The following is a 14079-nucleotide window of genomic DNA, read 5'->3' as shown; positions in this document are numbered from 1 at the left end:
TGTATGCTTGCTAGTCAATGGATTCTGAATAACTTGGGTACAATAGAATGGACTGTGTTCAATTAGAAGGCACAAGGTTCATTGACATTATTTGTACTTCTCACTACTCACCATATATCTGTCAGTGATTTGTGCCGAAGGGTGGATTAGTGATTCTTCTTGGGATAAAGCAGACAGGAACTTAGGAACCTGGAAGATAAAAACAAGAGCAGGCTTTCCACCACTGTGTATGTTGTATTGTATGGAAAAACAGAAAATAACTGAACTGCACCCATCTACATTTCCCTAGAGAATGAACATAGGATATTGTTTTTGCCCAGTGATACACTCGCTGCTCCTACTTGACAGAAAAAGTGCATCATCAGTGTCGCAGATCTGACTGATTTACAGTTAATACAGTACTTTAAGGCTGAAGGTTCAAATTCAATGAAACAGGACTGAACTATGCTAGTAAATTTCAGATGTGCAGTTTCCTCTTCATCACTGAAACAACTGCTTTTCAAGATATACCACGTGACCATGTCAGAAGAAACTACTATATATATATTCCAAAATAAAAATGATTTGCATAAAGCCCGACCATATTCTTCACAATTGTCTTTCTGTAATTTTACTATATTTATGTAGTTCCTTTCATGACCTTGGGATGTCCCAAAGCGCTTCACAGCCATGAAATACCCATGAAGTGTAGTCACTGTTGTAATGTAGGGAAAAGCAGCAGATAATTTGCACACGGCAAGGATCCACAAACAGCAATGAGAAAAATGAGAAAATATTCCATTTTAATGCTGATTACTAATGGATTAATGTTGTCCAGGACATGTGGACAACTTCCTTGCCCTTTTTCAGATCGTGCCACGAGATGTTTTATATCCACCCAAGAGGACAGACAGGATCTCGCCTTAGCGCCTCATCAAAAAAATGCCACTTCCAACAGTGCAGCATTGCATCGATACTGAATTGAAGAGTCGGCCGAGATTACGTGCCCAAGTCTCTGGAGTGAGGCTTGAACCCACAACCTTCTGACTCACAGGCGAGAGTGCAACCCCTGATGCAAGGCTGACATCGTAGTGTACAGTCTATATAGAACAGTGTAGAATCCAGAGAATAGCAGATGCTATGGGGTAATTACGAAACAATAATCTTGAAGAGTTCAGGGTTTGAGATTGATTGTTTGATGTCCAGGATTAGATTACAGCAACTAGCATTTAAATAGAGCCTTTAACACAGAAAATCATCCCAAGGCACTTCACAGGTGCAATCAGAAAAAGGAGGAACTATTAGAAGCCGTGACCAAAAACTTGGGGGGTAGTGGGGAGTTAATGACTGCAGTTTTGAAAAGGAGGGGTCAGTAACCGAGGAGAACATACTATTTACAATGGGGCCATGAAGGGAAGTTAGCTGGTCAGCAGTTTAGTGGGAATTGATAAAAGCTGGTGGGTCTTATGGACAAGATGAGCTCTGATTGGAGATAAAGGGAGATAGAAGAGAAAAAAAGAGAGAAAGACATGGGATCAGAGCTAAGCCAGGGGGAACCCCGGAGGGAAGTTTGGCTTGGTGGACAAGGGTATAGTGGGAAAGCAGCAGAGGCAGGTCTCAATCTTAGTGACAAAGGAGTCATTAACTTAGAAACAATAGATTATTATATAAAGAATAACAAATTCTTGGTGGTTTCCCACTCTGGGTTCAAGATGTCTTCAAAAACATTTAACTGAATTGCTATTATAAACTCACTGTTAGCTGCCTGTTGTAACATTGTTCATTAGTTTTAGGGGGGGGAAAAATCATGTTTGCATGAAAGAAAAGCATGTGTTGAGGAAAACTGAAATGAAAAAGGGAAGTACTTAAGTATACTAAAAACGAAAAAATATTACAACAGGTCAAACAGACCTCCAGTGCAGAGTGCTGGATACATGTAGGCATCATGTTTCAAACAAAAAGTTAATAAGCATCCAGCTGTACTTATGAAATGCGTCATTTGTAAGCATTAATTTCTCTGCAATATAATGTTATTTAGACATAGACATAGAAAATAGGTGCAGGAGACAGTACAAAGACATTCTTATTGCAGGTGGTTGTCTCCATCACAAAGGCACTACATGTTAACTAGTCCATTTTGACTACAGTACTCATTTTCCTTTCTATAGTCACATCTTTCCATTCACTCAATGGTTTATTCAACCTTCCAAGTATAAAAGAAGATAGGTGTGATTATTGGTTCAGAGCAAACATTTTCAAAATAATAGTTTTCCTCTTCCATTCTTTAAAAGTTAAATTTAGTGTGATTGCTTTTAAAGGAGGTCAGTTATTCCCAATACAAACATATTTCTTACTTGAGATTTAAATCAAGATTTGTACCCTATGTTCCTGCAGTGAAGTACGGCTCATAAAAACTGCTTTAATTAAGGCTCATAAAAAATGCTTTAACTAAGTTCTTTGCTTGAACTTTGCACCTGATCTACTGAAGGTAAAATAAATGCATTTATATAGTGTCCTTCATGCCAAAATGCCTTAAATCCTTTAATACAATGAATTGCTTTATATACAACAAATTATTTTAAACCTATTTGCTATCGTAAGCAAGATAGGTTTACCACAGTTCAGGCAAAAGTGAATTTGCTTGTTTATTTAATTTTGAACTAGACAACATGTTTGCCTCATCCAATTCATCTATTGATTGAAAATGAATACCAATCATTTTGATCCATATCTAACCAGCATTTGATAGGCAGAGAGCAGAAGAATTTAATTTTTAAGCAGCTTTAAAAATAAATGTGTATAGGTTATTATATGTTAGCAAGTGGTGGTGTCAAAGAAGGGCCAGTTATCACCAAGGAAGCCCTATACTTTGTAAAATGTGGTAGTGTGTTATACTTGGCAGCCATGTCACTCTCTTGTTAGTCAGTAGGAAAGAAGATGAAATAGATGGCACTGCTGACAGATGCTTCAGTCAATTGTTTTATAAACCTGTGAGCAGCACATTGGCTGATAGTGTAGATGATACTTATTTAAAGTGGAAAGAGGCTGAACTAAAAGGGTTGAGTGCAGATAAATTCCCTGGCAGTGCCAGCCAGCCCTATTGTGCAGGGTGGCTGCAGGTGCCCTCGCAGCAGATGGCATGGCTAACATTGTCTCCCTGCTGACGAGAAGTCTATGGAAGCCACTTCACATGGTCATTGTGAGGTAGGTGTATCGGGATCTTCAGATATGGATTAGTGGTCTTCTGATTAACATGTCATGCTGTACACACTATCTTGTACCACTTAAATCATGAAATATTATGATTGGGGTGTGATCAAAATATCCCCAGCATTAAGGTAACAGTGACTTGTCAAGGTTACATGCAATGGCTTCTCCTCATCTGTGACCTATAAATCACCAGTGCTACCTTGTCAAGTTCTATTCAGCTGCATCCTCTGAGATATGTGTGCCTGTGCTAAAGTTGGTGAGAGGAAAGAAGAGTGTTGTCTTGTCCTAACCCACTGGCAGGCTGCTGTTCCAGGCCTTCCATAGCTAATGTCACATTGCTGTCTACAAGTGAAACCTTTCAATGGAGCTTGGATTGCAGGACATTAACTGAGTATGCTGCTTATATGTTGTGTGCATGTCTATGTGAGAGTGAATAAGAAGGTGGCAAAACACAAGAACTTGATGGCACGGGCCCATAGCTTCAAGAAAGCTTGCCTCCCACCCTCCGCCATGCTCTTATAGGCAAGATTATCCAAGGTGGCAGCCTCGAAGATAGTCAATGGCTTCTAATTGAAAAACCTTCATCCTGTTCAGGTCTGTTCCTGTGCGTTATTTGCCATCTATTAGTTTTGATATATTAGAAGTTGAAGGACCGCAAGTACAGTGATAGCCACATTTCATTTTGTGTGTCATTAAGTGGCATGCATCATGCAGCTAGGTTGTGCTACTGTACTTTCATGTTTGAAGTTGCGATTATTCCAAGTTTTCTACTGTAAATTACAGCTACAAAATATGCCTTATGGGCATGGACGGCTAGCAATAAAATAGCTGTAAAGTTGTGTGAGGGCTTGGCAAGTGTCAGCAGCAAACATGCACCAGGCTGCTTGGCAACACTCTGGCATACCTATGGGGCAAATAGAACTTAGTCTTATCTTGGCAGTTTCATTACTGAGTGCCATCTTATTCCATGGGTTGAGTTCATGCTGCCCTGCTGTACTCTGGCGAGGGCACACTGGAGCAGCAAACAGAGTAACTATCCATGCATCATCATGCAGCAGCACCTCCATTTCACCAGCCATCAAACATAGAAATGATAAAAATTACAGAAGGCCATTCAGCTCATTGTGCCTGTGCAAGCTTCTCAACTAGAGTGCAATACCTATTAAAAACATTTAATTCCCTTTTAAATATGCTGTCTGCCTCAACACTGACATGCGGCAAAGCATTCTATGTTCTAATAATATTCCATGTCGAAAATGTCTTCTAACTTGCTCCTTTGTTCTTCTAGTAATAATTTTGAATCACAAACTAATGGAAAAACTTTTCACTATTCATCCTCTAAAACCTTTCATAATTTTCAAAACCTCTATTAGATCCCTTGTTAACTTACCTGTTCCAATGCAAAACCAATTTCTGTAGCTATAACTTCTCATTCCTGGCGGTATTTTAGTGAATCACCTTTTTTATCCTTTCCGTGGCTCTAATGTCTAATAGACTGTTCAGAACTATATGCAACACTCAAATCTTTGCCTTGCCAACATCTTGTACAAATTCAACATTATGTTTTATGCTCAGTGCCCAGAATTTCAATTGGCCTTTTATGGCCTTTTCTATTTACATCTTTAAAGATCAATATAATTCCATCCCCAGGTCTCTCTGTTCCGCTACTCTGTTAAAAATCATATATCATTTATTCCTTTTCACAATTCTTTAAAAAAAAAATTGGCCCAAAAATTGCAGTCGGGATGATGCCATTCCGTCTTTGAAATTGACTGCAACTTCGGGATTTGGCACATGCGCAGGTGCATGCGAAAATCCCGAAGTTGCAGTCTGTCAACGACAGCTCTGAAACTGGCTGCACTGTGCCTACCCACCAACCCCCCCCCCCCCCACCACAGAGCCAGCAATCAGTGAAATATCGCAATTCATTGAAACAAAACAAAACTTTGGCTCCTCCGCAGTAAGTATGCAGTTAAATTCTCCACTAAAATTTAGACCCAAAGAGATTAGGTGGAACTGGGATTTTAAACAACGCATTGACTGCTAAACAAATGTTAAGGGCATGGAAAACTAATTTTAATTTTGTGCAGTGTGAAATTTATCTATTTTAATAAAAACTAAATTTTTTAAGCAACTTTTCAAAAAAAATTGTGCATCTTTATTTCAGGTTTGTCTTTTCCCCCTGCGAGAGCCCCAATCTTTCTTTTGCTCTCTCAAACTATTTAAAAGTTAGAATTTTAACAGCTTACTCATTTCCTTGTTCGCTGTTTGTGATTGGCTGGTAGGCCAGCCTGTTGATGTCACAGAAGTTCGAACAAGGGAATCCCCACGACAGTCAGTTGCATTGAATTGAAGGTCGGAAAACCCAAACTTCTCGACAAAGGAATTTTGCGAGATCTTTGTGCGAAGCGTACTTTGCCTTCGCTTCTGACCGCAAATTCCAGGCCATTATTTTAAATTTTTCTGCATTGAACTCCGTTTGCTAAGCTGATAATCTATATCCTCCTGCCATTTCCTGTATTCTTCCTCAGTTTGTCAGGTCAAAAATGTTGTATCATCAGCAAGCTTTAGTTCCATTCCTCTGTGCAAATCATTTACATAAATGGAAGAAAAGGTTTTGAGCAGAGCAATGCTTATACTCTGCCAAACCAAAACCATTAATTTCCCCATATGATTTGCTTTCTGCCCCCTCGCCATCCATGCAGCTACATTACTTTTAATATCTTGTGTCTCATAACCATTATCTTATGTAACACCTTATCAAACGCATTTTGCAAATTATATACAAACAGCCACTAGATATTCCCAAACACGTTTTTTTTGGCTCCAAACAACTTCAAATATGTCTTTGAAATAGTTACAGCCTTTTAAAGGCTAAACCAATATTTTGCCCAAATGCAGCCGCATACCTATAAAAGAAAGTACTTGCATTTGTATGGGGCCTTTCATAACCTCAATACATCCTAAAGCCCTTCAGGATCAATTAAGTATTTGTGAAGTGTAGTCACTGCTGTAATGTAGGGAAGCATGGCACCCAATTTGCATACACCCACAACAGCAATAAGTTAAATGACCATATAATCTGTTTTAGTGATGTTGGTTGAATGATAAATATTGCCCAGGATACCGGGAGAACTTCCTTGCTCTTTGAATAGTGTTATGGGAACTTTTATGTTCACAAGAGCAAATGGGGTCTCAGTTTAACATCTCCTATGAAAGATGGCACCTCCGACAGTGCAACACTTCCTCTGTACTGAACTAAAGCGTCAACTTAAATTAAATGCTCAAGTCGCAGCTTGAACCGTCAACCTCAAAGGCAAAAGTGATACCATTGAGCCAAAACTGACATCTAACTGGCTGCATCTCTTTAAATGTTCCCATAATCCTTTGTCAGAAGATGTTTAAGGATTGCTGATGGATGATAACCCTCCCTCCGCCCACTATCTGGATGAGCTCTCCATGTCAGGACCAATATGACTATGACCTCACTTACATTAATATAATTAAGCTGAAGTCATATGTTCTAGAGGCAATCCTCTTGCAATCAGGCAGATGCAAATCCCACTGTGCTGGGCTCTCGCTGGGACCAGGCTTGGAACTAAAAACTGATGCAATTCTGTTTGGCCATATAAAGGGCTTGAATCAGTACATACACAGTTTAAATTACAGTATCAATGAAGTACCCTGGGTATGGCTGTACATCTTCTAAATAAATTCTGCTCCCTCATATTGTTGAGTTTAGTTATTCTTATAATTTCCAAATTGTTACTCAAACTCAAGATTAAACATACGTTTTCAATATTTCACCTGCCCAAAAAAATGCTTAGCAATATGCAGCAATAAATAAAAAGGATGTCAATCAGAATAAACTTTTAACTAATCGATTTGTATCCTCATTTTGGCAAGCCCTCTTTAAATAGGCTGGCAGTGGAAAGACAGCCACTTTAAGTAAAAATATAAACTTGCACTAGTAAGATGCATGTCTTCTTACCTGTCGGTTAGCTTCAATATATGAAGCTAGAGTATTTACACGATAGCATATCCCTTCCTTCATAATATGAACATAGCAACGAAGTTTGGTTCCATGATATGGATCACTCATATCTCCGTGGTGATCATTCCAAAATGATTTTTCTCTGGCTAAATTCAGAAGATCATCCTCTTTTGCATAACTGAATATATCTTTAATAAACACACAAACAAACCTATAAGCACAATGGATGCTGAGCAGAATGATTGCAAATAAGAGGCAACAATTTGAACAAGAGGTCATGCAATGATAAGGATTCACAATACCAGTGATTATTTTGGCATGAATTAAGAACATAAGAAATAGGAGCAAGAGTCGGCCATTGGCTCCTCTAGCCTGCTCTGCCATTTAATATCATGGCTGATCCGATCTTGGGCTCAGCTCCACTTCCCTGCCCGCTCCCCATAACCATTATCGTTCAAAAATCTGTCTATCTCCACCTTAAATAGATTCAATGCCCCAACCTCCACAGCTCTCTGGGGCAGAAAATTCCACAGATTTATGACCCTCAAAGAAGAAATTTCTCCTCATCTCAGTTCTATATGGGTGACCCCTTATTCTTAAACTATGCCCCCTAGTTCTAGATTCCCCCACGAGTGGAAACATCCTCTCTGCATCTACCTTGTTGAGCCCCTTCAGTATCTTATATGTTTCAATAAGATCATCCCTCATTCTTCTAAACGCCACTAAGTATAGGTCCAACCTTATGAACTTTTCTTCATAAGTCAACCCTTTCATCTGGTGAACCTTCTCTGAATTGCTTCCAATGCAAGTATATCCCTCTTTAAATAAGGAGACCAAAACTGTACGCAGTACTCTAGGTGTGGTCTCACCAATACCCTGTACAGTTGCAGCAGGACTTCCCTGCTTTTATACTCCACCCCCCTTGCAATAAAGGCCAACATTACATTTGCCTTCCTGAAGTTCTAAAACAACCAGAGCAGAGTTAAAACCCAATGCATGGAGTTCACTGCTACTATCAGAACCCACGCTAAACAGCATTATTTTTGTGCGTACTGCAAAAATATGTAATTTCCACTTTTGGCAGATTGAAGTGCTCCCAGGTTATATACGGCATGAACCAGATGCAGGGTAAAGCCTCTCTATTCTCCACACCAGCTATCCTTATGGTGTCTCTGAATGGAACTGACAATTCAAAACCAATTTTAGCTGAATTATGGTCGGTTTTGGGCACTGGATTTGCACCAACTAGGAACTGGTCAATTAGGAAAGGGTTGAAGCTAACCAAACATATTTCACATGGATTTATCACAGAGATTTCCATTCCAACGGCCTGGGCTAGATCCAAATCTCGATTCCATTGGCCAAATGAGAATCACTGTGATGTGTTTTCTCTCTCAAATATACTTAATCAAATTAAATACTCACAGATAAAAGAGATATCAAATGGAGTTTCAAACTGCAGTGACAGTTTATTGATGCCATGGCAAACAGAGCATAAATATAGGCTATCACTGTACGTTCTTGATTATAAACTATTATACCAGTGTGAAATTTAGTGTACATTATCTCTGTTTTAAAAAACTTGAAAATGTTAAATTAAAAAAGTATTCATATCTGAACCATTAATTAAGTGTTTGCCTGTTTCAACTTTTAAGTCTGTTTATTTAGAATATTTAGTTTCTTAAAATAACAAGGGAAAAATAAAGAGGGATCCACCACTTGTCCCCTGACTAGGACACTCCTTCCCGGGAGACCTATCTTGGAGTCTCCAGCGGGCTTTCTCACATTGGAAAATTAGAAACGTTTTTATTTTCCAAGTGTGCAGGAGAAGTGATCTTTAAAATTGAAAATACTCCCCTGCAATGTTATTATTTGTATTATATTCTTAGAATAAAGCCAAAAAAAGATCAAACCTGGTTATATTTTTGATTTTGGTATAGGTTGGGACTGCTACTGTGACAAAGCTAATTAAACCCACCACAGCCCATTGAACTAACCTATAGATTTGGTGTTTTTCTTCTGATCTTCATTTGCATCATCTTTAGAAAGCTGAGAAGAGCTAGGAGTAGCAAACTGCTTTCGGACCAGATACGGAATCAGCTCACCCCGGATTGACATGAAAGACCTTTGAAGAAGAAACATCATTACTAATAAATAAGAGTTCATGATCTATTGCCATGGTACTCTGGGGTACTGAGGTGATGTGCAAGGAGTCAAGATGTAGCCTATCCATTGCAATATTCCCACAGAGAATGCCTCATCAATGGGCTGCCAGGATAAAACAGCAAGTGGAGTCAGGTTGATAAGTAAGGTACTTCCTTCTTATAGGAAGAGTCACTCCCAGCCATTCTCTCATATCTTAATTGCGGCAACTGGCATTGGAAAAAGCCCGACACCTAGTCAGCTATGTGCTCTCAGTTGAATAATAAAGCAAAATGAACCACATCTTCACAGTAATCTAATAAAAACATGAAATACAGTATCCTTGAAAATCAAGTACAAAATATAGCATATCATCAAGTAAAATGTGTTACTAAAGTCATTTTTGAATCAGTAAACAGACAAGTCTTGTACGGATAAAGGAATCATAGAGTCATATATTCAAGAGGGAGTTAGATATGGCCCTTACGGCTAAGGGGATCAAGGGGTATGGAGAGAAAGCAGGAAAGGGGTACTGAGGGAATGATGAGTCATGATCTTATTGAATGGTGGTGCAGGCTCAAAGTGCCGAATGGCCTACTCCTACACCTATTTTCTATGTTTCTATGTTTAACTTGTAGATATATAGAAGCAGCATTAATAGTACACCCCTTATTATGTTCTGGTATACATGGATACATTTATCATGAGCCCCGATTTTCATATACAGTTGTCAGTTTTAAATGGTTAACAATCAAAGCAAATCGTGGCAGAATGGTAATTCTCTAAAGAGCACATAACTTTTGTGGATCATGTTATTTAAGGAAAGAACTTGCATTTATATAGTGCCTTTCAACTCTTAACAATGCAGAACAGCCTCATTACAACATCAAAGTGTCAGCCTAGATTATGAGCTTAAGTCCTAGAGCGAGACTTGAATTCACAAGAGTGCTGCTACTGGGCCAAGCTGCACTTGCATAACTATTCATAGCTCTAGGTGTAGATTTGGATATTTGCAGGGATTACACTGATGGCAGAAGCAGAAAAATTGAGGCATAGTTGAAAATGAAAAGAATATTTACAATTAAAGAGAAGTAGCAAAATAGAGGGTCAAAACAATCTTACAGCCTTTGGAAAGGCTCAAAATACATTTCAAATAATTGGCAGCCTTTGCTACGGCTGAAGGGATAAAACCTAATAAGTGACTCAAAAATGAAGGGATTGGAAACCCAATGTGCAGACCTGTTTGAAGGCTGGTGAAGTGGAGCAGGTGCTGCACAAAGTGATTGCAAGGAGGGTTGCCCTGTTTGTGACTCAAAGTTGTAGGCCATAGCTACCCATTACTGTAACTGGCTGTTATCAACACTATTCTGCATGTTAGCTGCAAGTATCCATGCAGGAGATGGCACGTTCTGCATCTTGCTCAATATCAACCCTGAGCCTGTGAATTTTTGACGATCATTGGGTGCGCCAAGTTCTGCAGATATGATTAGGGATATAATGGCTGGTGCAGTTTATCAGGCTTTACTGGCTGTTGATCATTCTGGATTTGCCAGAGTTTGTGCAATGCCACAAAGCATAAAATACTGTGATTGGGATGCTTGTCAACACGCATCTAGTACTAGATTTAGTCAGGCCTCTACATATTGTACATGTGCTGTCAGGTCTGGTATTATGGCCTCCCTTGGGAATTGCACTAATCCTCGACCAAAGTAGGATTTGCACCTATGTCTAACAATCGGGCAGATGGGCATCTGACACTGCAGGTGCAGCGTGACCTGCCGAGCATCCCTTTGCTGGTCCTGTTCTTTTTGCTCCTCCCCCTCCAAAAAGCTACAATATATGGGGTTTCCTAATGGAAGATTTATTGGTGACAATATTAGAGCTGCAGGGGGAAAAAGATGAAGCAATGATCACAAAAGTTCTTGATAACCTAAATGGCAGCAGGAAATAAACAAAAATTAAGGAAATGGTACAGAAATGACTATAAAACTATTAATTGATTCTTCTTGTGCAGTAACTATATAGAGTTTTCCCAACAACCATAAGCATCCATTATACACAGGTGTAATATGTACTTGGTGTCTTGCATGCGCAAACAACATAAATCATATCTGCCATTACTTTATTACATTGCAGCTCCTGCCAAGTGGGAGCTTCCTACCCATTTGAAAAGTCTCCATAAATCTGTAGAATGCACAAGCAGGGTGGAGATCTGGACTAATGGGTCTTCATGCCCTTTTCTGGTCTATTACACTTCAAACTAGTCACGTGTTGTATTACAAATAGAAATAAAGCGGCCACTGTATTTTACTTTCATGTTAGACACCCTGGAGAAATGTATGTTGGACATCTTGGGAGTTAAAAGTTTTAACAGTCGAACTTCTTTATTAAACAGGTTTTCCTGGAAGTGTCATAAATGGAATGCATTGTCAGGCTTTCCAATATAAACAGGATGACATTGAAGTGTCGTGAGGTGAAAGCATGGCTTGTCTTCTGATATGTAAAATGCTTGTGTAAGGAAATAAGCGTGGGATAATAAAACTGGGCTAGCAATTCCTTTTGCTAAAGATAATAGGCCCAAGTTTCGGCCTCAGTTGCTCCTGATTTTTTGGAGCAACTGGTGTAGAACGGAGTATCTTAGAAATTCAAATTCTCAGCATTTAGTTTGCTCCAGTTCTAGTCAGTTAGAACAGTTTCACTTTGGAACAGAATTTTTTTTTCAAAAAGGGGGCGTGTCTGGCCACTTATGCCTGTTTTCAAAGTTTCGGCAGTGAAAACTTACTCCAAACTAACCTAGAATGGAGTAAGTGAAGATTTTTGTACGCTCGAAAAAACCTTGTCTACACTTTAGAAAATCAGGCGTAGGTTACAAATTAGGCGTAGGGAATGGGGGGGGTGGGGGAAGTTTAAAGGGAAGTTTACAAACATTAAACACTTCAGTTTTACAAATAAAGAGCCATCATCAATAATAAATGATAAAAACATCAATAAATCAACCAATAAATCAATCAAAAAAAATTAATAAGAAATAATTTTTTTTAAAAATCAATAAAACAAAACATTTTCTACTTACCGACTGCAGCACCGGGAGCCTTCCAACAGCGTGCTGGGATGCCCCGCCCCCAGTGTGTCTCTGTCTGTCTGTCTGTGTCTCTCACTCTCTGTCTGTGTCTATGTTTCTGACAGCGAGGAGAGGGGGAGGAGGGGGGTAGAGGGAGAGAGGGGGGCAGTGGGAGGGGAGGGAGGGAGGCAGAGGGGGGGGGGGAGAGAGAAGGGGGAGGGGAGAAGGGGAGGGGAGAAGCGGGAGGGGAGAAGGGGGAGTGAAGAGGGGAGAGAAGGGGGAGGGGGGAGAGAAAGGGGGGGAGAGAAGGGGGGAGGAGAAGGGGAAGGGGGGAGGAGAAGGGGAAGGGGGAGGAGAAGGGGAAGGGGGGGAGGAGAAGGGGAAGGGGGGAGAGGAGAAGGGGAAGGGGGGGGAGGAGAAGGGGAAGGGGGGAGGAGAAGGGGAAGGGGGGAGGAGAAGGGGAAGGGGGGAGGAGAAGGGGAAGGGGGGAGGAGAAGGGGAAGGGGGGAGGAGAAGGGGAAGGGGGGAGGAGAAGGGGAAGGGGGGAGGAGAAGGGGAAGGGGGGAGGAGAAGGGGAAGGGGGAGGAGAAGGGGAAGGGGGGAGGAAAAGGGGAAGGGGGAGCAAAAGGGGAAGGGGAAGGAAAAGGGGAAGGGGAGGAGAGGGAGAAGGGGGGAGGAGAAGGGGAGAGGAGAAGGGGAAGGGGGGAGGAAGGGAAGGTGGGGGAGAAGGGTAAGTGGGGAGGAGAAGGGTAAGTGGGGAGGAGAAGGGTAAGTGGGGAGGAGAAGGGGGAGGAGAAGGGGGAAGGAAAGGAGATGGGGGGGAAGGAGAAGGGGGGAAGGAGAAGGGGGGAAGGAGAAGGGGGGAAGAAGAAGGGGGGAAGGAGAAGGGGGGAAGGAGAAGGGGGGAAGGAGAAGGGGGGAAGGAGAAGGGGGGAAGGAGAAGGGGGAAGGAGAAGGGGGGAAGGAGAAGGGGGAAGGAGAAGGGGGGAAGGAGAAGGGGGGGAAGGAGAAGGGGGGAAGGAGAAGGGGGGAAGGAGAAGGGGGGAAGGAGAAGGGGGGAAGGAGAAGGGGGGGAGAGTGGGGGAAGGAGTGGGGAAAGGAGGAGGGAAGGGGGAAAGGAGGGGAAAGGAGGGGGGAAGGGGGGGAAGGAGGGGGGAAGGGGGGAAAGGGGGAAAGGAGGGGGGAAGGGGGGAAAGGAGGGGGGAAGGGGGGAAAGGAGGGGGAAAGGGGGGAAGGGGGGAAAGGAGGGGGAAAGGGGGGAAAGGAGGGGGGAAAGGGGGGAAAGGAGGGGGAGGGGAGGGGAAAGGGGGGAGGGAGGGGGAAAGGAGGGGGAGGGGAGGGGGAAAGGAGGGGGAGGGGAGGGGAGGGGGGCCTGGGGCCGGCTGGGCCGGGGGGGTCCGCTTTTCTTGTTGTCTTCTCCTGTCTTGTTTCTCTTTCTCTTGCTTTTGCTTTCTTCTCCTTCTTGGTTCTGTTCTGTTTTCTTTTCTTTTCTTTCCTCTTTTTTTCTTTCTTCGGTTTTCGGCCCTTTGTGTTCTTCTCCTGGCTTTTTTCTCTCTTTTTCGTCCTTGCTCCTTCTTTCTTTCGTTTCTTCGCCGTCTTGTTGTTCTTGCTGTCTCCTTCTGTTTTTCTTTCTCTTCCTGCTTTTGTTCTTTCTTCTCCTTCTTTTTTCTGCCTCTCTCCTTTTCTTTTTTCT

The 14079-nt window shown here is 41.6% G+C and overlaps 1 protein-coding gene across 5 annotated transcripts in view; it reads right to left on the bottom strand.

The window, feature by feature from the left end:
• The window catches only part of eif2b3 (eukaryotic translation initiation factor 2B, subunit 3 gamma), a 171475-nt gene that overhangs the window by 49240 nt on the left and 108156 nt on the right, over positions 1-14079 (bottom strand). For all 5 annotated transcript variants that reach the window (XM_070886757.1, XM_070886756.1, XM_070886755.1 and 2 more), the window contains exons 7-9: positions 9181-9308; positions 7181-7371; positions 112-189 (exon numbers count right to left, since the gene is read on the bottom strand). In XM_070886757.1, the coding sequence (XP_070742858.1) occupies positions 112-189; positions 7181-7371; positions 9181-9308 (397 nt within the window). The remainder of the gene's footprint in view (positions 1-111; positions 190-7180; positions 7372-9180; positions 9309-14079) is intronic.

The sequence above is a fragment of the Pristiophorus japonicus genome, chromosome 8 (genome assembly GCF_044704955.1).
Source record: "Pristiophorus japonicus isolate sPriJap1 chromosome 8, sPriJap1.hap1, whole genome shotgun sequence".
In the NCBI taxonomy this organism is placed as follows: Eukaryota; Metazoa; Chordata; class Chondrichthyes; family Pristiophoridae; genus Pristiophorus; species Pristiophorus japonicus.
This window is presented reverse-complemented; position numbering and strand designations above follow the sequence as displayed.